Source organism: Aotus nancymaae, unplaced genomic scaffold (genome assembly GCF_030222135.1).
Source record: "Aotus nancymaae isolate 86718 unplaced genomic scaffold, 86718_ANA_hifiasm-v0.15.2.pri h1tg000002l, whole genome shotgun sequence".
NCBI lineage: Eukaryota > Metazoa > Chordata > Mammalia > Primates > Aotidae > Aotus > Aotus nancymaae.
In genome coordinates this window covers 50,056,920-50,082,509 of record NW_026988413.1, presented here as the reverse complement: position 1 = coordinate 50,082,509, position 25,590 = coordinate 50,056,920, and the positions used below count along the sequence as shown (strand labels likewise).

Genomic DNA, 25,590 nt, shown 5'->3' with positions numbered 1-25,590 from the left:
AGACCAAACATACACACGTCATGGTCACCTATCCATCTTTAAGAGGTTCTCCTTTACTCATGATACTATTCACAGAGGGGACATCTTAAAGACACATAACAGTTGATAGTCAATGAGCATGCGACTGAAAGGAAATGCGAACAGCTGAGGTTGCTGAGAACACAGGAGCACACCCAAGATAACCCATCAATGAGTTCTGCTCACTTGTTTATCAAAGGAAATGAAAACATTTGTAACCAAATCCAGTGAAGCAGACACATGTGGTTCATCAGCACTCTCAGTGTGTCTTCTCATAGACATGAAGGGGCACAAACATGAAAAATAATAAGCTTAATTTCTAATACATGGGAAACAGAATAGCCACTGCTGAAAAACAAATATAGGCAAATAAAAGGTACTGCTTAAAGAAAATTCAAATGTTCTTTCTGAAACATGCTAAATAACAGATTTGGGGGCTCTGAAAAAATAATTATATTTGCGAAAGAATTCTGAAATAGATGCTATGGGGGTAGCCCTCAGCATGCGTAAGTGTGTTTACTCCCAGAGGACAGCCGTGTATAGACAGACACATGTTGGGACAAAAGAGTCCTGGAAGCGTGTCTGCCTCTTCTAACAGTGCCGTTCCCCCCAGACCTTTGACCTTGCTCTTAGGAATAAGTCTGGCACTCAGAGGACCAGAGACCACATAAATATATGCGCCTTTTTTCTTATCAGTGATAAAGCAGTAAAAGTCTACAAAGCACAGGTTTTATATTGGATAACTAAATACAATATTATTGTGCAAAATCAGCTGAGATTATGTCAAAAAATTGGTTTTTGTACTGATGTGCTGAATAAAGATGAAGGTTCTCTAAATAAAAAGATTTCTGGAAATGATTTCTGACTTATTTTCCAGATACTAAAAAGCCACACAACATGAATGTGCCCCTCTTTTTGGTCTTTCTTAAGTGATTTGTCTTTTGTCAACACATGGTGAGTCAGTTTTCTCTGATATAAAAGCTAAATGTTGTTCTAAACATCAATTTTTCTCCTATATACATTTCTTGAAAATGGAATCCCAAAACAAGATTTATTTTTCCAAAACAATTTTTAACAAGTTGAGGCGAAAACTTAATTTGTAGAATATTAGAAATAGCCTTTTCATTCTGTAAAATGTGGATGATGGCTTTTGAAAAAGCACTATGCTACTTGACAAGGAAATTGCATCAAAGAGGGACTTTCATCAAACGAAGTGATTTTATGATAGCACATGAACTATTTGAAACAACTGGCCATGAACTTGGTGAAAAATCTAGGGTTATGATGAAGAAATGATTCATTGTCAGTAAATGGGTGACATCACATAACAACTGACAGAGCATCTTTCCTTAAGAGACACAATTATGTGACATAGGAAAGAAAGTTATCAATATTTTCTGCAGATGTGAAATTGTTTGACAGAAAACAGAGAAAGAAGATTCATATTAGTTTACCGTAAACGGGAACTGGAGTTGGAGTAGGAGCTAGAAAGGACATTAATATAAAGGATTTTAATCAAAATTAGTAATGGAAAGATACAAGATAGCACAAGATGACAAAGACTGTACATTATTCAAGATTATAAAACTAAGCCCTATGCTTAGCCGTGAGACACAGCATTGTCAAACATGCAGTAACAATTGAGGGAAAAAAACTTCAATTTTAGATACAAATAGATTATTTCTCTTAATTTTATTACAAAAATGTTACTAATGTGCATATCTACCATTTCACCCAGTGCTGCTACGTAGTATATTTATACTTAAATTGTTGCCTTCAAGGCATCTTTCAAAGAAGAAAAACATGGGTATGAACTCACCCATGCATATTAACAAGCAGACATTTGGTATTTACAATTTTTATCTTATTTTTCCTTTTCAGCCAAATGCAGCGAAGCTGGTTGTGCTATTTTTGTTCTCTTTCTTACCAACAACGCTAAGCACAGCGCTGGCGGAGACGCTGTCCAGAGTGGTGTTGGCCACACACGTGTAGGTCCCACTGTCATCGTCACGGACATCAGCTACCACCAGATGATCCTTGTCAACAGTGAACCTGTGGACAGAATGCATTCAGAGCAGCAAAAATGGACATTCAGCCACACCCTATAATTGCTTCACTGGCAGGAAAGAAACTATACATTTGATAAAAGAGAAAGATGGTACAAATTTTCAAAAATTAGAGCAAAACACTTATCACTTTAAGAATGATTAAAGTTGGAAAGCAGTGAGAATGAACTAGAATCTCGGGTTAGAAGGGATAAGTCCTCTGGTATAGTATTTTTCAACCAGCCCTCCAGAGCACAGGTCCCCAAACCCTGGGCCACGGACTGGTACTGTCCTGTTAGGAACTGGGCTGCAGAGGGGACTGCTGCTCTAGAGGGTATGGTAGGTGTTTTCCTTAAGTCCCCAGGGGAATGGGCAAGTGAAGCTGAGCTCCACCTCCTGTCACAAAAGCAGCAGCATTGGATTCTCACAGGAAGGTGAACCCTATTGTGAACTGTGCAAGTGAGGGATTGAGATTGTGCACTCCTTATGATCATCTAATGCCTGAGGATCTGTCACTGTGCATATTACATGTAATAATTTATACATGTATATGCATATTACAATGTAATAATAATAGAAATAAAGTACACAATAAATGTAATGCACTTGAATCATTCTGAAACCACTGTGCCCCCACCCCGTCTGTGGAAAAATTGTCTTCCATGAAACCAGTCCCTGGTACCAAAAAGGCTGGGGACCGCTGCTCTAGAGGGAGTGGTAGAAACTTCCTTAAGTTCCCAGGGGAATGAAGTAAAGGCTAGTTCCAGCATTATCCTTACTAAAGGGCTTTACTAAGGCTTTTGCTGCCATGAAACACTGGAAAACCACTCCTTCAGTTCAATTTCTATCAAACTATATATTTTAAATACTTTATTATTTACTGCAGAAATTTCATGTCATTTTCTTACATGTATAAACTCTTACAGGAGAAATTAAATGCAAAGATAATAATTTGCTTTATCACTAGAAACAGGAAGATTTAGATGAACAATCTCTACTGAGAGTTTTCTAGAGGTTACTTGTGAGCATGAAAAATTGCTCAGTAGATCAAAAAATTAATGTATAGAGGATTCAGGTATTATTTTAATGAAGCTGCATAAATCATAAAATGTCTTCTCAGTTAATTTCCAAGTAAAAGTTTCAGCCAACTTAACCTGATGGTCATTCCTTTATGTTTCTTTTTCATCCTTTTTTTTTCTTTTTTTTTTTAAAGACAAGGTCTCACTCTGTCACCCAGGCTGGAGTGCAGTGGTGCAGTCACAGCTCACTGCAATCTCAGCCTTCTGGGCTCAGGTAATTCTCCCACCTCAGCCTCCCAGGTAGCTGGGACCACAGGTATGAGACCACCACACCTGGTTATCCTTTTCATCTTTATCAACTCAACAAATAAAATTGACTAGTTCAAGCATAAAACTAGATGGAGACTCTAGGCACATAAAAGAGAAGGCCATAGAATTCTTCTGGGGCCATTAACAAGTAATAGGGCAAGCTTTAGGCACCACAACTTCAGGTCAGCTGCAGGTGAACCACAGAAATGATTTCGACCAGAATACAGCATTCCTTCTAATAGACAGCGAGGCCTACAGCCACTTTGCTAAAATTCACACACTCCAGTCTGTACTGCTACATCAAATCGAGGGTCTCATCTGGAAAATCCCATGACCTTTATTCCATTCTTAACTAAATCTGCAGCATGCTTGGGCTCTTTAAAGCTTTACCTGTTTTTGTTTTTCCTTCCCCTTCCACTGGCTTTATGTAAAATCAAAAGAAAAACTCCTTATCCAAATAAAAACGAGTGTCTTTTAAAATACTGACAAGGATTTGAGCAGTCTTTGGTGATTAAAGAGGTCATATTTCTACTTATTTGTAGAATGGTAATGAAAACATCTGTTGAGATTTTGCTGTTCAAGGTATAAAACAATGGATGTTGTCCAAGGCCTGAGGGTTTTTTCCCATCCCGAATTACACAAGAGACTAGCATGCAAAGATAGACAAACATTCTCGGGGTCCTATTTCAATCACCTGGTACCTTCTTAGGTACATATACTTTACAGTAGGGAGAAAATGCATCCCTCTCTGTTTTGGAGACAGCAGACTTCAGAAACTAAAAACATCACCATAACTGACTACATAATAGACCTTTAGTTCAATAATAGCTTAAAGAAAGAATGAAGAGAAAGTAAAGAAATCGTCTTCAAATACCTTTCATCATTGGGCAGTTCCTCATTGTCCTTCAGCCACAGGACAGTGAGGACTAAGGTGTGATCATGTTTCACTTTGCATTCAAACGACACCATGCCCCCTCTTTGCACAACTGCATATTCGGGCTGTTTAATAATCCATGTAGGATCTGAAATGTAAAGTTATCGTTATCCATTTGGCAAAGCTGGAAAATCTGTTCAAAGTCATTTAAAACTTAAAAAAACACATTACCTCTGCCTTACCTTTGATTTCTAAGTGGACGTCATTCTTTGCCATCCCTAATTTATTCCTTGCAACACACGTGTAAGTTCCCGTACTGTCCTTTTGGGCCACAGGAATTTCCAAAGTTCCATTTTCATGTAAAACATAAATATCTTCATGAAGAGCACTTCCTTTAGCTCCTTTAAACCTTTCATTACAGAAATTATCAGGATGAGAATAAAAACACAGCATATTTTGAAGTCAGACTTAAAATGTCATGTTCAAGGTCAACACAACCATGATGTATGTTAAAGTTGTAAGGCTATAAGGATTGTACTTTTGAAAGCAAAAATGGGAAAATATTCAGGGGAGGAAAAAAAGGCATGTATGTCAGATAGGAGAAGTGAAACGGATGAAGCAAACTAAGTGTGAATCTGTTACCTTCACTAGGAAAATCATCTGCATAAGCATCCATTTTTCTTCTCTGGGGTGGAGGTGGGGGCCTGGGGAGATTTTCCTTTAATCTTAACCCTGCCTTTATTCTGACCTCAGTAGCTGGAGCTTAGCACAGCATCTGGGACCTGACAGATGATCAGTAAAGAATGTTCCAGTTTTCGTTCATTCATTCTTTCTAAGTCATTGCATATCCATCCTCTGCCTTGTCTCTTTCAGCTAAAGTAAAGCTAGGAGGAGCTAGAGGACTTAAACCTCAGGTGGCATATAAAAGGGGATGATCTTAAGTGGGGAGTAAAAGAACATGGGAGAGCTTGGCTGGATCCAAGTCAGGAAGATCCGGTGCAAGAAGTACTAAAAAGAAACAATGGTAATAACAAATTCTGCTTTGGAGCTTACAGAACCCTCCACTACCCCACATGATATTTTATTATCAAGGAATATCCCCTAACTAATCCGTCCTGCCACTACTCACAAAATCCCAGGGGATGTCCATAACACTATAAAATACAGCAGCCTTAAATTGGAAAAAAATCATTTACATGTAGATCTGTGCTTGACAGAGTGCTCTGCTAAACAGATTGTACACGTGAAACTATTTAACACAGAGCCAGTAGTTAATAAATATTTGAATGAATTTAATAATTAACAGTGAATGAATGAATTTAATAATTAACAGTGTAGGCCAGGCACTGTGGCTCACACCTATAATCTCAGCACTTTGGGAGGCCAAGGTGGGTGGATCACCTGAGGTTACAAGTTGGAGATCAGCCTAGCCAACACGGTGAAACCACGTCTCTATGAAAAATACAAAAATTAGCTGGGCACGGTGGTGAGTGCCTGCAATCCCAGACACTCTAGAGGCTGAGTCAGAAGAATCACTTGAACCCAGGAGGCGGAGGCTGCAGTGAGCTGTGATTGCGCCACCGCACTCCAGCCTGGGTAATGAAGTGAGACTCTGTCTCAAGAGAAAAAAAAAAAAATTAACAGTGTAATGAATTGTGCACTGCTTTTCTGTGCTTGTTTTTTTTTAAAAAATAAAACCCAACATATTTAGAATATGAAGGCTTTAGCAAACACTTTAAGTAATGAAAAACACACAGAGCTGCTACTTACCACTCAATGGTTGGGAGAGGAGACCCAAAGAAGGCACAGTCTAGTAAAGCAGGTCTGTTTGCAATGACCTGGTAGAGAGTGTTTGCAGGTGTGAGGATTCGTGGTGGCTCAGCTGTAAATATTTTTAAAAGGTAAAGTAACTATTACAATACATTTTAGGACTACAGTGTATTTATTGTATTTTGTTTCAAAGTCATTAAAGTTTATGGTAAAGCACAACCAATCTCTCTCCTTACGTTTTGTATCAGGCGTAATACTGCCAGTCACTCAAGGCAGAAAAATACATTTTTTCTCTCTCTACCTCCTGCCCTACTTCTTGCTCAGGCATTATTTTAGTTGTTGATTTACTGTGAGTCCACTGCAGTCTTGGAATGAGACTTTTAATTGTTTTATCCCCAGCACAGTGTCTGGCACAAAAATAACAGTCAAGTATATTTTTGTTGAATGACTGACTCATCATAACCCTAGTGGATGGGAATGGTGGGGGAACACATAAGCTGGCAGAAAAAACCAGAGTGGTGAGCATGATGACTAAAAAAATGGAACTACAGCAACAGAAACAAAAATAGACAAATGGGATTACACCAAACTAAAAAGCTTGCAGTCAGAGAGATAGTCAACAGAGTGAAGAGACAGCCTCTATAGAAGGGGAGAAAACATTTGCAAACCATCTACTGGTAAGGGGTTAATACCAAAATATATAAAGAACTCAAATAATTCAATATTAAGAAAATGAATAATCTGACAAAAAATGGGTAAAGGTCTGGACTAGACATTTATCAAAAGAAGATATACAAACAGCTGACAGGTATTATGGGAAAATGCCCAGCATCACCAATCGTCAGATAAATGTAAATTAAAACCACAATGAGATATTATGTCACACCTATTAGAATGGCTACTATCAAAAAGAGGAGATCTAAGTGTTGGCAAGTATGTGGAGAAAAGGGAACATTTAATACTGTGGGAGGGAATATAAGTTAGCATAGCCATTATGGAAAATATTATAAAGATTGTGTATACTGTTTATACTCAAAACATTAAAAATGAAACTACCATATGATCCAACAATCCCATTACTGGGTATATATCAAAAGGAAATAAAATCAGTATGTCAAGATATTTGAACCCTTTCATTCATTGCAGTATTATTCACAATAGTCAAGATGTGGAATCAACCTAAGTGCCCATCAATGAATGAATGGAATAAAGAAACTGTGGTAGATACACACAATGGAATACTATCCAGCCTTAAAAAAGAAGAAAATTCTGTCATTTCCTTCATGTCATTCATGTCTTGACAACATGAATGAACCTGTAGGACATTATGTTAAATGAAACAGGCCAGATACAGAAAGACAAACATGGCATGATCTCCCTTATATGTAAAATCTAAAAATGTTGTTGAACTCATAAAAGTAGAGATGAAAAAGGAACCAGCAGCCAAACGTGCTTTCTCAACATCCAACAATATCTTCACTGCTTAGCTCTTCAATGGATCAGTGACCTTCACGTCAAGCATGAAAGAAAAATACCAAGTACTGGTTGGCTTTCTGATGGTAATTTTGCTTGAAAAGGAAGTATATTAATTTCAAAGGGTTGAAGTACAATTTTCTGGCACCATGAAAACAATTCTCACAAAAATTTTTAACAAATGTGGTATTTTGGTAGTGTTGTCCAATATAGGAAATACAACATTCACATAAACCAATTATTTGAGAATATGTTTCAGTATATCAGACTTTTTAAAATATATTTTTACAAATAAATGTACATCTGTGACTTGGATGAAGGCCAAGTTTTATGATTAATGGTTTAGTTTTTAAAAATCAGAATCATTAAATTGTTATTTAACTTGTCAGTTTCTTGCGATGGAAGAGCAATAATATTCAGTTACTAATAGCAGACAAATGCTATTTTCCTTTTGAGGGGTTGACACTTAGTCTAACCATCTGTAAGTCGAACAGCCTATTTGACTAGTTCTAGAATGAAGAATTTGCCAGTATAAAAACTGTGTTATTAAAGGACATTAAAACTGCAATATTCTCTAGGGCAAGGTTTATCTGATCCATCTCTTATAATTCCAAGTACTGTACAATGCACATAGTAGATGCACAATGTATTTTTGCTGACTGAGCAGAAAATAACAACAGTCATTAATTTAATTTGCCATGTCTTTAATAAAAGGAGAGCTTACCCAGCACATTTACAAATGCGTTTGCCAGTAAATATCCATATTCGTTAGAGGCATTGCACTGATATACTGCACTTGATCTTTCTTGAACATTTGAAAAAATAATGGTATCGCCATCAATTTTTCTGCTGGGGTCATCAGGGGCAACTGTTTGGATGTAAAAATAGAAAGTATTTATTCCTGTTTGCTTAAAAGATGTATATTAAGCTTGTAAAGTCAGTAGGACATAAATAAAGGCGGATCTAAGTATATGCAGTAAGAATAAGACCAGAATTTAGGCAGAAACCGTAAAATTTTTCTTCTCAGAATTTAATATATTGGCAAGGGTATGTGCTCAATATTCATATAGTCTGAAGTAGGCTGATTCTGTAACACTAAGCACTATTTTGAGAGATGCAGAAAAAAACTCCCGTAAGTTTAGGTGAAAATTGCATTACAAATTCAGGAAAACATTCCTTCTTCAAGAGATTTTGGTTATTTATGAGAAAAAATAGTTAATGATCAAGAGGAAATAGCAAAAGCTAGTAAAAAATAAAGAAACACTCCAGCTGGTTCAAATCTGTTCCTTTTTGAAGCCTCTTCTTGACATAAATAAATCAACAAATACATAAACACATAAATACGGGGCTAATAATCAAATGTGAAAATATTTATTTTTCTGCTTTGGATATTCTTGAAGCTAAAGTAGAAATAAATTGTGTACATTCTTCTTGAAGACAATGTTTTCAGCTAAATCTCTCAAGTACTTAAATGTTAGTACCAGGATTTGATCCTTACTGAAGTGGAATAGAACTGGCTGGGTAACATAATATGTAAGGATTTAGTCCCAGGTATGCCCAGCAATTTGGAATTTCTGTGAGATTAGAGATGAATTCCTTTCTGTGAATGATACACTTCAGGCTCTGAGCTTATATTGCTTTAGAAGTACACTAAGAGGGATTTAGTCTCTGTCTCAACACAATGATCAGAATCAAAACTAAATAACAGCACCTTTTCTCTTAAACTGCTCCTGCAACTTGAACCAATTAAGAAGCATTTATGTTCTTTCTAAACACTATTTCTTTTTCTTTGATGACAGGAAAAAAATATGCGTGTAAGACATACTTATCACTGCACTTAGACTTATCACTTTTAAAATAAATTTGTTTCATCTGTGTTTTATTAACCCATTGTAACAAAAATCAACTAAACCACAGCACATCCTTGTTTTATGATATATACTCAAAGCATTTTGCGCCCTCATTCTGCAATAGTTTTCCACAGTTGCTGTAACAAATTACCACACATGTAGTGGCTTAAAACAACACAAATTTACTATCATAGAGTTCTGTAGGTTAGAAGTCTGACATGAGTCGCACTGAGCTAAAACCAATGCATGCGCAGGGCTGTGTAGCTTTCTGAAGGTTCTAGGGGAGAATCCACGTCCTTGCCTTTTCCAACGTCTGGAGGCTGTCCACATTCCGTGGCCTATGATCCTCTTCCTCCTTTTTCAAAGCTGTCGATATTGCATCTCTCTGATCGTTCTTCCATAGTCACTTTTCTTTCCAACCAGAGCCAGAAAAAGTACACTTCTTTTGGGGGCTCATATAATTAAATTGGGCCCAAATTAGACAGTCTAGGATAACCTCCCCACCTCAAGGCCCTTAACCTTAATCACATGTGCAAATTCCCTTTTGCCACGTAAGGGGACATATTCATGGGTTCCAGGGATTGGGATGTAAATATCGTGGCAGGGGGATTATTCTGTCTACCACATACTGAATCACATTTATAGTCTAAAAGTCTTTTAGATGTTTTAGACTAGAATATTTTAAAAATTCACCATACGTTTAAGTTCAAAACAAGTTTTTAGCATCCAAGGATTATTAAAACTCCAACTTATGAGTTACTCCTCATGGACTGATTAATGTCTTCATTTCCAAGTAGGAATGTAAAAAGAAGTAGTTGTTCAACACTCCGCTCACCATCAGTAACTCATTTATGAAATCATCTTAGATACTCCAGGTTGTTCAACCAGTGATGTGGGGGTGTCGAGATACTTTGAATTGGCTTCTTAGCTTACATCTCCTGTTTATGACTCTAATAATTTCAAAATTGCCTTATGGAACATGTTCTTCCAAACTGAAGACAAATACAAATCATAATTCCTCCAACAGGGTATACAGATTCATTGATAAAAGACAGCAGAGGATAGATATGTCACACTGGCCTAGAAAGTGAACTGCACCTGTGGCAGGCAGTCATGAACCCTGAAAACGCAGTGTACCTTAGGGCGGCCCTTGGGTCCCAGATCCCAAGTCTTGTATCACTGGGGCGTTTCTGACTCACACAATCTCAGTGATGCTCACCCACTGCCTCAACAAGGGGTTCTGGAACACAAAGCAGCATTTCTGGAGACTTGTTCTCTGTCAGTGATTCTTAGAACTTCTGGTCGTTATACAAAAAAGATACTTGCACATGCATGTTTATAGCAGCACAATTTGCAACTGCAAAAATATGGAACCAGCCCAAATGCCCATCAATCAATGAGTGGATAAAGAATTTGTCAGATATATATATATATTTTCATCATATATATATAAAATTTCATCATATATATATATATATATATATATAATAAAATAATGGCATTCACAGCAACCTAGATGGAATTGGAGATCAGTATTCTAAGTGATGTAACTCAGGAATGGAAAAACAAATATTATATGTTCCCACTCATAAGTGGGAGCTAAGCTATGAGGACGCAAAGGTGTAAGAATGAGATACTGAACTCTGGGGACTCAAAGAAAAGTGTGGGGGGCAGCAAGGGATAAAAGACTATAAATTGGGTACAGCATATACACTGCTCGGGTGATGGGTGCACCAAAATCTCAGAACTTATTCATGTAACCAAATGTCACCTGTTCCCCAAAAATCTATGGAAATAAAAAATAATACAAAAATAAAGTGGAGAAACAAACTGAATGTTTAAGGTCACTAAAAAAAAAAAAAAAAAAAAGATTCTTAGCACTTCTGGACCCAGCACTTGGGCTCTCAGTGCTGGGACTCTTCAGGGCACTCTCAGTGCCCACCACATGCCCACCCTGACCGCATCTCTGTGGATATTCCAGGCAGTGGAGTGGAGTGGCTGTGTACTGTAGACTGTGATGAGGCCCAGGCAGAGCTCTGGGCTGAATCTTTCTGGATGGGTGGCAGACTATATTAAGAAGTGTTCTTCAAATTCCTTAGGTATATTGAGATTTTAAAAGTTACATCAACATGTGACGTTTAATGAATAAAGGGTTCTAGTTCCAAAGATCTGTTGCCCAAGAATGTGAATATATTTAACACGACTGAACTGTGAACTTAAAATGGTTAGGATGGTAAATTTTATGTTATGTGTTTTTACCACAATAATAATAATAATGTTACATGACCATGAACACGGAAGACAAAGCTCAACAATGTCCGCAGGACAATTTTCCCCAAGTGGAGACTCATCAGTCACAAACAAATCATGTCAGAAAGCTTTTCTGTAGCTCTCAGTTGCAGTTTTATTTGTTAGCAACTCTTTGGGAAGATGTTTTTTACCTGAAAGGCATCTGACTGTATTTGCCTTATATATGTTAAATAGAGCAGTCTTTAAATATTTATTTTTGGCAAGGTATTTAGGAACAAAATAAACCCTTTAGGTAAGAATAATGAGTAAGCAGGCCTCTCTCCATGGGAGTTTGGGCTACATTTTCCTTAAGTACTTGTTTAAAAAATGAAAACAACCCCAGGAACTGTCACGGTGACATATGGAGACTTGGTTGGTAGCTGGACACAGTGTGAAATAACTAATGTAGAGACATTTGAAGCCTCTGGATGCGCTGGCTAGCGGGTAGAGTAACTCTCTAGCATGCAAATCCGAATTATCCAGCGGAATAATCATTAATTCTGGGAATAAGCAACTTCATTTGCTGTCAATGAACACTGGAGAAAGGAATTTAAAAGCACAGAATCACCACAAATAACTTGGAGCCCCAAAGGTAAGGTCCAGAACTGGGGTGACGGCCTTCAAAAAATACTTTCTTTTAAACCAGCTATCCTGACATTGGTGGGTAAAACTATAAATGTTCAATATTTAGATAGTGAAAATAATAATAATAATGCCACCTTACATGAACAGAGTACAATCAATCTTTAAAATTTTTTACATTTACTGCATAATTTTATTTTAAAAAGAACTTTGTGAAACAGATTAATCAGATGGTATTTTACGCATTTTGGAGAAGAGGAACTGCAAATGGGAGCACGCACTGGGTTGTTTAAATGAGGTTACTGCTCAGGTTTTCTCAGGAGACTTTGTAAACATTTCCTGGAATGTGAACATTTGGGCATAATGTAGAACAAATTTCCAGGTGAAGAGTTAAATTTTCCTCTTCATTTTCTTATTCCAGTCCTACAAGGGGATGCCACTGAGCCCCTTAGTTTTGTGAAAAGGAAGAAGGGAGGATGTCTTGATGAAATCCCAGGAATATCCTCAGCTAGTCCTCCATTCTACTGGTGCTTATCTTATGTTGCTGGCTTTCAACATCTTTCATTGTAAGCAAAACATGTCATTGTGCCAGGAGAAGGTCTTCTGCCCACTCTCATTCTCTTAGTTCTTTTCCCTCCTCATCCCTGAGAGGACAGGGGCCTTTTAATACAATAATGGTGTGATCTTATACATGTTTCATGCAGAAGAGTCTGAAAGACCCAATACAATGCATGTTGGAAACTGCGAAGGATCTGCAAATGTTAGACTCTCCTGTACAGATAGGAGTCACAGTGGCCATGGCCTTGGGCATCACCACCCGGATGGCACAGGTTCTCCAATGGGGAAGACCAAGAGGAGGAAAAAGGAACTCAAAGACACCCACCCAAGAGTGACTGTGAAGTCCTGAAAGGCAACCTCCTGGGGGACAGCAGGGAAATGCTTGGCCCCATCCTGCCAATAGCAAGTTCATTTTCTTTCTGGTCCTGGGTTCTATTTTCACACCCTCCTATCACACAATAAAATCAAAGTTCTCTTTCGGTACAAGTTCTCTTCAGCTGTGTTCTTTTTCCTGACTTCTGTAGATTGTTTTAAAACTATTTTAGGTGGTTTTGGGAAAATTCCACATTTATTTAATAGAGCCTGTGATTTGTGCTTCAAGAAAGCTTTAAGTAATCTGGCCAGTCCTGGAGAGTGGGGAAGGGCAAAGCTTTAGAAGACACTGAGATAAAAGCCCAGATACTTTTGGAGTTAATTTTTCCAGTCTTCTAAAACAGTAGCTTTCAGGTCTGAAATGCACAGTCCCAGATCAATAACATCACATTTTGCTAACAGAACCCATCTTACCACTCCCCTCCCTAAATCGGCTTCTCCTTTTACAGTATTTGTGTGCACTTGGCAGCCAGAGCCTGCAGAGGCGGGAGGAGGCAGTCAGTGTCCTTAGGTGTTTGCCCACAAGTCAGGAGTGGGGTGGCTGTGTATCTGGCAGTATGGTCCCCTGACTGTGTCTCTACTGTGTGGCACAGGAGACAAACTTCAGGCACCTGGAAGGGACACTGCACAGCCCCTGCAGGACATAACTTCAGAGGCACAGCTGTTTCTTGCTCCTAACCCTCAGCAGCTGGTCCACCTGCAATGTCTATAGTTCCTTGGGTAGAAAGTATGGTCAGCAAGCCAGCTCTTGCTCCCAGCTAACTTCTGGGGCCTATGCTATGATGAAGGCGAGGAGTCCTCAATGTGCTAATTCAGCACTGTTACACACTGTAGCAGACTGTGCACTCAGTTCCTAGCCTCACCTCTTGGCATCTCCCTGCCAACCTTTCCCTGTGTCCCAGTGCTGCTAGATGTATCTGTGGGGTGGACAAGTCAGAAAACTGCAGATGGGAAACAAGCACTGATGCCCCCTTTCCAGGATAGTCCCCAACCCTCAAAGGCAATTCCCTTTAGGGGCCTCTAAATTCACAGAGCAAGTACCAAGCAGGGGATGAAAGGGATGGCAGCACAAGGCTCCTTAAACATCTATCAATTTTTTGGATAGTTTCTGCACCCCCCTCATTTTCTCATTATTTTGGATCAGGGGAGATCAACACACGGTGGGAGCATGCAGGGTTCACATTGTACATAGCTGCTTAAGACTTAGCATCCATCCAAGAGGCCGCTTAGCAGAAGCTGCAGATGGGTCAGCTGCAGAAGGGTGAGGCAGGGAACAGCCGTACCTTTGCAGTGTCATAGAGCAGAAAGCTGGGCAGGGGCCCTGCTGGCTCACTGCCTTTTAGTTATGAGATGTCCAAATAGTAATCCACTTTCAGCTTGGCCACGAGATGTCTAGAAAGACCCCTTCCAGGGAAGCTTCCCACCACCTTGGTATAAACATGCAGCACCTGCTCCCAGCACCATGGAGCAGCCTGGTGGTGCCAGGCTCCCTGCTTTGCTGCCGCACCATGTGGTATTCCTGTCCCTGCATGTCGACCACAGTGACAGCTCTGAGGCACACTAGAGGTTGAGTGACATTGTATCTAAGGAGCTGTGGAATTCCAGCCATGCCGGCTCAGCCTCCTTTCTTCTATCTCATGGGGCTTAAAGAAGACTTTTGGGATGGAAGAAATGAGCTGATCTGATTTGAGATATTTAGTCCTAACTCTTTCTTCTCTACCTAATCAGACAACTTAAGGTTGCAAGACGACCTAACTTGTCTCCCTGGTATTACTGCTCTCTACCCCCAAAGCAGGCCTTTTCCTCCCCACAAAAATGTGACTTAAAAGGGGAGTATTATCATATTATGAGTGTATTTTCTTTCTCCTTCCTTCCTTCCTCTCTCCCTTCCCTCTTCCTTCTTCTTCTCTCTCTTCTTTTCCTTTCCCTCCCTCCCTCTCGCTCTCTCTTTCTTTCTTTCTTTCTCTCTCACTCTGTCGCCCAGGCTGGAGTGCAGTGGCATGATCTCGGCTTACCACAGCCTTCACCTCCTGGGTTCAAGTGATTCTCCTACCTCAGACTCCTGAGTAGGTGGGATTACAGGTGCACGCCACCACACCCAGCTAATTTTTGTATTTTTAGTAGAGATGGGGTTTCACTATGTTAGTCAGGCTGGTCTCAAACTCTGCCTGCCTTGGCCTCCCAAAGTGCTGGGATTACAGACGTGAGCCACCGCACCTGGCCATGAGTATATTTTCAAGGCCTTTAAGATGACTGGACTTGCAAGGTTCCCTCAGAGGCACTGCATACTCTGGTACTATGGTCCGAATATTTGTGTCCCTCCAAAATTCATGTTGAAACTTAACTCCAAGGTTAAGAGGTGGGGTCTTTGGGAGGTGATTAGGAAATGAGTTTCCCCCTCACGAATGGGACTGGTGCTATTCTAAAGGTCTTGAGGGAGCCCATATGCCCCCCTCTACCACGTAAGGACGCATGGCAGCATCTGTGAGGAACAGCCCATCACCAGACACCAAATCTGCTAGTGCTTTGTTCTTGGACTTTCCAGCCTCCAGAACTGTGAGCAATAAATTTCTCTTGTTTATAAATTACCCAGTCTAAGGCATTTTGTTATAGCAGCAGGAATGGACTAAGACAGCTGGTTTAGAAGGACAACAAGCTGAGCAAATCAAGATGAAAAATCAGCCTTATTAATGAATCCCCCCTTGCTTATGTCATCCACCCGCATCTCAATTTTCCTTGCATAGGACTGCGCTCTGGCTGCCAAGCTTTATCCCCTGGCTCCCCCGTTTTCCCTGCTGAAGGGCTAGATGGATGGTCCCTTCCATTGTCAGTTTCACTGAGTCTAGCTCTCAGGGGCACTTTTAACTTTCCATAAATGGACACAAAAACTCTGAGCTGCAAAACATGGTATAAAAGTATCGAGCATGTATCATCATGTATAGCCATTGTGTATGCATTCCTGAGAAAATCATACATTGTACCAGCTAATTTTTTGTTTTGTGGAAACAGGATTTTGCCATGTTGCCCAGGCTGGTCTCTAACTCCTGTACTCAAGTAATCTGCCGGACTTAGCCGCTGAAATGCTGGGATTACAGGTGTGAGCCACTGCACCTGGGCCACCATAAAATTTCTTTACTTCTGGGCTTTCTTCTACTTTTTCCTCTGTTTTTACTCATACTCCCCTGAGAGTAGCAACAGCTTCCTAAAACACAACCACAAAGCATTTTCTGCCATTTCTCCTGATCCTGATTCTGGTTAAAATTGGAAGTGGAAATACCCAAACCCCATTTGCTGGCCTCTAGCATCTGTTTTCTCCCAGGAATACACTTCCTTTTACAGTGAACACAGGCTGCCTGTTTCAAAGTATCTGACAGCTACTGTGCTATGAGACACAAGTGAACGTCCAATAAACACTCTTCCAATAAAAACATCGGGCAGGCTGCAATGACTCAGTCACCCTGCAGTTGTCAGACCTTGATAGTGAGAAACAGGAACTTGTGCCACTTTAAATCTACCAGCAGTTTTTTGGAACCAACTTAGGGGAAGTGTGTGTGTTACTTCAGGAAAGTCAATTCAGCAGACCTTTTGCTTATGTAAATGTAGAATCAATACTGGATTCTGACTTGGAGGCAGTCAAAGCCAATCTGCCCTGTATCATAAGCTTGAGGGCTGTCTTCTTTGTGAGTAAAGAATAGCTTGCAGGTAATCATGTTATTGACTGGGAGGATGAACCTAAGGCTGGGTTTAACTTTCTCTATCTCAGTTTCTAAGAGGAGGTCTGAAATCCAAGAAGGGGAAAATGTTAAGATGCTCCTCTTGGCAGTAGCTGGCAGTGTGTGGGGTGAAAGAAGAGAGAGTCCAGTGGGACCACTCTGTTCATGGCCATGGCTTAGGAATTCAGGAGCAGTGAGGTGCAATATCCATTTAAAGTTTTTTCTTTGTTATGATTCCCTCGACTCTCCCTAAGCCTTTAGCCAAGTTTTGTAAAGCTAGCCCCTTTGCTATGATTTAGTAGATTAATGGGACGGCCTGAAGCCACGTGTTGGGCAGCATAGTGGCAGCTTGGAGAAACTGGCTAATGAAGAGAAAGCAGAGCGGCAGAGCACGGAGGCTGCTGAATGGGGTGACAGGTACAACCAGGCTGCCCAGGTGCTACTCAAGGATGACACCAGCAGCTCTAAGGGAGGGAACACTACTCAGAGGTAAAGCATCCTGGATCTGATCAGGGTCAAAGGATGTGTTCTTCTTTGGGTATCAAATGGGACAGTGAACTTGGGAGACTGGAGAATGTGGGAACACCTGGGTTATACTTACGACTGAAAACTCTTTAAATTAAAGACAGCTAGGTTTCCTAGGCTTGACGTATCGACTGGCTCTATACCGAGTCTCCCCACCTAACTCCTCCAGTGCCTATGACATTTCCACAAATCACCTGATGTTTTGCACAAAGATCATCTAAACTTTTCAGTGATATTTATTTCTGATCCTGTTTTTCTTCACAATATCCATGTAAAAAACAGAGGAAATATTGCCAAGTCCTAGTTAACACATACCATTATGTTAACAACATAAACTACTCACATTCATAATGAATATCTAATGGTAGTAAAACTCTAAAGGTAATTTGGTGCCTCTGTTTAACACACACGTGGCTTCCTTCCTTAACCTGAATTATTTTTTATCACCATTTGTTCACTGTTGGGATGTATATATGCTCAGAAAATATACTGCAACCAGAACCAATCAACGCAACTTACTTTCTATTGGGACTCCATTTGTTAACCAGCTAATTCTGGGTTTGGGGTTGCCATTAGCTCTGCAGATCAAGGTCCCATCCTCTCCTGGGGACAGCACAAGATTTTGAGGGGCCATGATCCAGTATGGAGCCGCTTTATAGGAGGAAGTAAAAAGACCAAAAATCTGAATCAAATAAGCATTTTAGCAAAAGAACATATTGACTATTCTAATAATATAAGATAGTACTTCACACCAAACTGATTAGTTTCAGTTTTTTTTTTTTGAGTGAATAGATTTATAAACGATGCTTCAAAGAACAGTTAAGATTTTCAAAAGAATGTTTAAAGAGACTCATTGACATATATGTATTATTTCTAGACCTGTTTGATACAAATATCATTTTCTCATTTTACATTAAAATCAATCAGACATCAAAGAGATGACAGATTTATCTAAGCATACAGAGCAAATTACAGGTACAGGTAGGGCTAAGAAACAAATTTAAATTCAGAGCCAGGCACGGTGACTCATGCCTGTAATCTCGGCACTTTGGGAGGCCAAGGTGGCTGGATCACTTGAGGTCAGGAGTTCAAAACCAGCCTGGCCAACATGGTGAAACCCTGTCTCTATTAAAAATACAAAAATATTAGCCAGGTTTGGTAGCGGGCGCCTGTAATCCCAGCTACTTGGGAGGCTGAGGCAGGAGAACTGCTTGAACCCAGGAGGCGGAGGTTGCATGAGCCAAGATTGTGCCGCTGCACTCCAGCCTGAGCAACAGAGTGAAACTCCATCTTAAAAATAAATAAATTAAATTAAATTAATTCTGAGTCCTGTAGGATATATATAATTATATAATTAGGAAGCAACATAAAAACATCATTTTTGAAAAGTTGCAAAGGTATTATAGCGTTTCCATACATCCTTCACACAGCTTCCTCTCACGTTAACATCTTACATCACCATTCTCCAGTTACCTAATGAAAAGTTAACACTGGTATTTAACTAAACGATACATTCTGTTAGGATTTCCCCAGTTTTTGCATTAATGTCTTGTTTCTGTCCCAGGATCCTATCCTAGATACCACATTTACTTGTAACATCTTTTACATCTACTTGTCATAGTCTCCAATCTGACAATTTCTTGGTCTTTCCTTGTCTTTTGTGGCTTTGACACTTTTGAAGAGTACTGGTCAGTTATTTCGAAGACTGCCTTACAGCTTAGGCTTGTCTGATGTTTTCTCATGATTACCCTGAGGTTTTGGGCTTTTGAAAATATCCCAAAGGCAATGAACCCTTCTAATTGTACCACATGATGGAATATATGATATCAATCTGACATTATTATTGATGTTAACATTCATCACTTGGTTTAGACAGTGTCTGCCAGGTTTTTCTGCTCCAAAATATTTCCCTGGATTCCATATGCTGTTCATTAATGTCCAGCACCCACTCAAGAAGAGGGGAAGTAAGCTCCATCTTCTAGAGAAAGGAGTAATAAAGAATTTGTGGACATGTTAAAACTTCCCCAGGCCAGGTTCACACCTGTATTCCCAGCACTCTGGGAGGCTGAGGCGGGTGGATCACAAGGTCTGGACATAAAGACCATCCTGGCCAAAATGGTGAAACCCCGTCTCTACTAAAAAATACAAAAAATTAGCCAGGCATAGTGGTGCATGCCTGCAGTCCCAGCTACTCGGGAGGCTGTGGCAGGGGAATCATTTGAACCGGGAAGCAGAGGTCGCAGTGAGCCGAGATCGCACCACTGTACTCCAGCCTGGTGACAGAGCAAGACTTTGTCTCAAAAAAAAAAAAAAAAAAAAAACTTCCCAGTAATTAATTTCTAGAGGAGAGAAACACTTTGAAGCTATGCAAATATCCTATTTCTCCTTAATGTTTCACCCACTAATTTTAGCATTCATTGCTTGATCTTGCCCACTGCAGTTATTACTGTGGGATTCTAATGTTGACTCTTCTATTTCCCTCATTCTTCCTATGTTTATTAACTGGGATTCTTCTGTGAGGAAGATTTGAACAGTAAATTTTTAACCTGATTTAGATGAACTACAAATAGCAATGAGAAGAGAGTCAAGGTACCATGAATGTTGACATAAATTTACATTTATCATTATTAAAAAATATAATCGAAAGCACATTAAAGTTCCAGGGTCTCTCATGAAGGCAAGAAGATACATTTTAAACAATATACCTTTAACTCTAACAGAAATGGTATGGTGGATGGCTCCTAATGCATTCTTTGCTATACATTGGTAATTTCCAGAGTCTGCTTCTGAAACATGAGTGATCTGCAAGGTTTTCTTAAAGTTCTTATAAGATGTCCTGTTGGTGGGTAAAATTCCATCTTCTTTTGCCCAGTAAATAAGTGGGGTAGGCCTGATAGGATAAATAAATAATGATGTTATAAAAAAGAAATCCACCTATGACTACTTTTGAGGGTGAATTTTCATGCAAGTTTGTAACAAATCTTTATATAAAAATCACAAGAAATATATAGATATTTTAATTAGCACCACACTTTTATAAATAATGCTCACCGTTTTACATTTTCACATAATCAGTACTGTACTAACTTACAGCACACCATAAACTTTGCTGTCAATGATGCAGCGTGAATGCCAGCATGAGCTGCTTTACTGATGGGGCCTAATTATTTTCTTCCACGTTCTGACTAATAAGGAACTCTCAGAAATGTTTACATGAAGCTACTATGTTAATCAAAATAATTACTATTATTTAATGATACTGAATTATAATTTTTCCTCAGCTAGAATTAAAAATGTACATAGAAAAACTCATAAACATATCTATGACCATAAACCTTTGCATTCATTTCCATATCAAATGGAAGAGCTTTTCTATTTTACAGCAGTCTGTCTGATGATGTGAACTAAGTGCTTAGGGAAACAGCATTCTTTCCTTAGTTTCATTATTAGCGACATTTAAAAATATTATTATACTAATTGATTAGAATAGATCAAATTTAGGTATCACTCATATCATTTGTCACCCAATTTTGTTTTTTATCATCATGAAATATGGAGACAGATGAAAAGTCAGAATACAGGCTTAAAGTTAGAAGGTCTTTACAATTCCAACCCTGAATTGTATTTCTAGATTTCTGATCTTTTTGAGCCTTTATTTTCCTTAGTTGCCTTAATAGGGATAATAATGCTTGACTTGAACTAATGACTTTAGAAAGTTTTCATGAAGGTAAAATAAAAATCCATTCAACACAAAAATTTCCTAAGCATTGAACTATACACCAAGCATTGAGTTGTGTGTTGGGAAGATGATGAAGAAACTATGGTCCCCAGAGCCTCAGGAAGATAAAAGTTTTTGTCAATAGCAATGTAAGTGACTCTGAATAAGAGCGGCTCAGCCCAGAAGGGATCATCATGGCAGATGGGAGGCAAAACTAGATTACAGCTCTGAATTGGATGGACAGAGCAGCACGTGGAGGCTCACATCAAGAATTTTAGCTCCAGAATGACTGCAAGAACAAACCTGCTGAGAGGACTCACAAACCCTGAAGAAATCAGACGGCTCCTGCAGGACCCAGGAGACATCCCAAATACTGTGAGTGCCCAAACTGCTGAAGTGGGAAACTGAAGGTCTAGTTTGCAGGAGAAGTTTCTGACCTTACCTGGAGCTGAGTCAATTTAGAAAGCTGAGCGAAATACAGGGGTAGAGGAAGCAGCAAGAAAGGCCCTGGGAGCTTGCTGCGTCCTCAAGCAGCCCATTCCTGCCTGCCACCACAGGGATTCATCAGGAGGGCAGCCAGAGGCATAGGGAAAAATGCCACAGGGGGAAGTAAGTCTCCAGCTGAACTTTGTAACAATTTCAACTGTGCTGGAAGCTTCCTGGACAGAACTCAAGGGATGGCACGAATCTGGCACGTAGACTCCACAGGTGGGGAAGAACCAAGCCCTTTTCTTTCACAGCTTGGAGGCAGGTAGCCTGGGGCAAGTTCTCAAGCCCTGCTCACCCACTGCCTGGAAACAAACTTGGGGCTGTTAGGAGACGCACTGTGGGAGTGAGACTGGTCTTTTGGTTTGCATGGGAGCTGGGTAAGGCTTGTGACCTCTGGATTTCCCTTGTTTCCCCAACAACCTCCATGACTCAGCAGAGGCAGCCATAATCCTCCTATGTACACAACTCCATTGACCTGGAAACCTCACTCCATCCCTGACAGCAGCTGCAGCAAGACCCACCCAAGAAGAGTCTGAGCTCAGATACGCCTAGCCCTGTCCCCAACTGATGGGCCTTCCCTACCTGCCCTGCTAGCTGAAGACAAAGGGCATATAATCTTGGGAGTTCTAGAGCCCCACCCACTACCAGTTCCTCTTCATAGTACCACAACTGATGCTCTCTGGAAAGCACTACCTCACAGCAGGAGGCCAACCAGCACAAAAATAGAACATTAAACCACCAAAGCTAAGAGCCCTCACAGAGTCCATTTCAACCCCCTGCCACCTCCACCAGAACATGTGCTGGTACCCATGGTGGAGTGACCCATGGTTCACATTACAGGACCCCATGCAAACAAATCCCAGTACCAGCCCAGAGCCCGGTAGACTTGCTGGGTGACTAGACCCAGAAGGGATATAACAATCACTGCAGGTTGGCTCACAGGAAGTCACATCTATAGGAAAAGTGGGAGAGTATTACGTCAAGGGAACACACCATGGGACAAAAGAATCTGAACAACAGCCTTCAGTCCTAGACCTTCCCTCTGACAGAGCCTACCCAAATGAGAAGGAACCAGAAAACCAGCTCTGGTAATATGACAAAACAAGGCGCTTTAACACCTCCTAAAGAATCACACTAGCTCACCAGCCATAGGTCCAAACCAAGAAATCCCTGATTTACCTGAAAAAGAATTCAGGAAGTTAGTTATTAAGCTAATCAGAGAGGCACCAGAGAAAGGTGAAGCCCAATGTAAGGAAATCCAAAAAACAATACAAGAAGCAAAGCGAGAAACAGTCAAGGAAATATACCATAAAGAAAAAACAATCAAAACTTCAGGAAACATTGGACACACTGACAGAAATGCAAAATTCAGTGGAAAGTCTCAGCAATAGAATTGAACAAGTAGAAAAAAGAAATTAAGAGCTTGAAGACAAGGTCTTTGAATTAACCCAATCCAACAAAGATAAAGAGAAAAGAATAAGAAAAGATGAACAAAGCCTCTAAGAAGTCTGGTATTACGTTAAATGAACAAACCTAAGAATAATCAGTGTACTGAAGAAGAAGAGACATCTAAAAGTTTGGAAAATGTATTTGGGGGAATAATTGAGGAAAACTTCTCTTGAGATCTAGATATTCAAATACAGGAAGCACAAAGAACACTTGGGAAATTCATCACAAAACGATCTTCAGCTAGGCACACTGTCGTCAGGTTACCCAAATTTAAGATGAAGGAAAAAATCTTAAGAGCTGTGAGACAAAGGCATGAGGTAACCTATAAAGGAAAACATATCAGATTAACAGCAGATTTTTCAGCAGAAACCCTACAAGTTAGAAGGGATTGGGGCCCCATCTTCAGCCTCCTCAAACAAAACAATTATCAGTCAAGAATTTTGTATCCAGGGAAACTAAGCATCAGATAGGAAGGAAAGACACAGTCTTTTTCAGACAAATGCTGAGAGAATTCACCACTGCCAAACCACCACTACAGGAACTGCTAAAAGCAGCTAAATCTTGAAACAAATCCTGGAAACACATCAAAACAGAACCTCTTTAAAGCATACATTACACGGGACCTATAAAACAAATACATAACTTAAAAAGCAAAAACAGGTAGGGTGTGCTGGCTCACGCCTGCAATCCCAGCACTTTGGGAGGCCGAGGCGGGTAGATCACGAGGTCAGGAGATCAAGACCATCCTGGCCAACATGATGAAATCCCGTCTCTACTAAAACTACAAAAAATTAGCTGGGTATGGTAGCACACACCTGTAGTCCCAGCTACTTGGGAGGCTGAGGTAGGAGAATTGCTTGAACCCAGGAGGCAGAGATTGCAGTGAGCTGAGATTGCACCACTGCACTACAGCTTGGGCAACAGTGCGAGACTCCATTTCAAAAAAAAAAAAAAGTAAAAACAAAAAATGAAAAGACCAAGGTACACAGGCAACAAATAGTACAATGAATACAAGGGTACCACATATCTCAATACTAACATTGAACATAAACAGCCTAAGTGTTCCACTTAAAAGATACAGAACTGCAGAATGGATAAGAACTCACCACCAAGTCTCTGTGGCCTTCAGGAGACTGAACTAACACATAAGGACTCACATAAACACAAAGTAAAGGAATGGAAAAAGGAATTTCATGCAAATGGACACCAAAAGTGAGCAGAGATAGCTATTCTTGTGTCAGACAAAACAAATTTTAAAGCAACAGCAGTGAAAAGAGACAAAGAGGGACATTATATAAAGGTAAAAGGCCTTGTCCAACAGGAAAATATCACAATCCTAAACATACATGCACCTAACACTGGAGCTCCTAAATTTATAAAACAATTACTAATAGACCTAAGAAATTAGATAGACAGCAGCACAATAATAGGGTGGACTTCAACACTCCACTGACAGCACTAGACAGGTAGGTCATCAAAACAGAAAGTCAACGAAGAAACAATGGATTTAAACTATACCTTGGAACAAATGGACTTAACAGATCTATACAGACCATTTCAGTCAACGACTGCAAAATACACATTCTATTTAACAGCACATGAAACTTTCTTGAAGATGGACCATATGATAGGCCACAAAATGATCCTCAATAAATTTAAGGAAATTGAAATTATATCAAGCACTCTCTCAGACCACAGTGGAATAAAACTGGAAATCAACTCCAAAAGGCACCTTCAAAGCCATGCAAAAACATGGAAATTAAATAACCTGCTCCGGAATGATTGTTGGGTCAAAAACGCAATCAAGATGGAAATTAAAAAATTCTTTGAACTGAATGACAATAGTGACACAAGCTATCAAAACCTCTGGGATACAGCAAAGGCAGTGCTAAGAGGAAAGTTCATAACCCTACTCGTCAACATCAAAAAGACTGAAAGAGCACAAACTGACATTGTAGGGTAAACCTTAAGGAACTAGAGAAACAAGAACAAACCAAACCCAAACCCAGCAGAAGAAATGAGCTAAGACTGGAGCAGAACTAAATGAAATTGAAACAAACCAACAGAAAATACAAAAGATAAATGAAACAAAAAGCCGGTTCTTTGAAAAGATAAATAAGATTGATAGATCATTAGCAAGATTAACCAAGAAAGAAGACAGAAAATCCAAATAACCTCATTAAGAAATGAAACGGGAGATATTACAACTGACACCACTGAAATACAAAAGATCATTCAAGGCTGCTAAGAACATCTTTACACACACAAACTAGAAAACCTAGACATGATGAATAAATTCCTGGAAAAATACAACCCTTTAAATCAGGAAGAACTAGATACCTTGAACAGACCAATAATAAGCAGCAAGATTGAAACAGTAATTAAAAAATTACCAACCAAAAAAAGTCCAGACAAGACTGAGTCACAGCAGAATTCTACCAACTTCTTTCGAGACTTTTCCACAAGATAGAGAAAAAGGGAACTCTCCCTAATTCAATTTATGAAGCCAGCATCACCCTAATGCCAAAACCAGGAAA

The 25,590-nt window shown here is 39.7% G+C and overlaps 1 protein-coding gene across 36 annotated transcripts in view; it reads right to left on the bottom strand.

Moving 5' to 3' along the window:
• Positions 1-25,590, bottom strand: part of NRCAM (neuronal cell adhesion molecule) — a 321,862-nt gene that overhangs the window by 42,073 nt on the left and 254,199 nt on the right. For 24 of the 36 annotated variants that reach the window (XR_010341943.1, XM_012455744.3, XM_012455825.3 and 21 more), the window contains 8 exons: positions 20,103-20,287; positions 17,917-18,048; positions 8,233-8,376; positions 6,036-6,147; positions 4,508-4,674; positions 4,266-4,413; positions 1,946-2,070; positions 1,473-1,502 (listed from right to left, as the gene is read on the bottom strand). Coding sequence is in view for 35 of the 36 variants with exons in the window: in XM_012455744.3 (XP_012311167.2) it covers positions 1,473-1,502; positions 1,946-2,070; positions 4,266-4,413; positions 4,508-4,674; positions 6,036-6,147; positions 8,233-8,376; positions 17,917-18,048; positions 20,103-20,287 (1,043 nt within the window). In the remaining variant the exon portion in view is untranslated. The remainder of the gene's footprint in view (positions 1-1,472; positions 1,503-1,945; positions 2,071-4,265; positions 4,414-4,507; positions 4,675-6,035; positions 6,148-8,232; positions 8,377-17,916; positions 18,049-20,102; positions 20,288-25,590) is intronic. The other 12 variants (XM_064374459.1, XM_064374460.1, XM_064374467.1 and 9 more) reach the window with 1 other exon arrangement.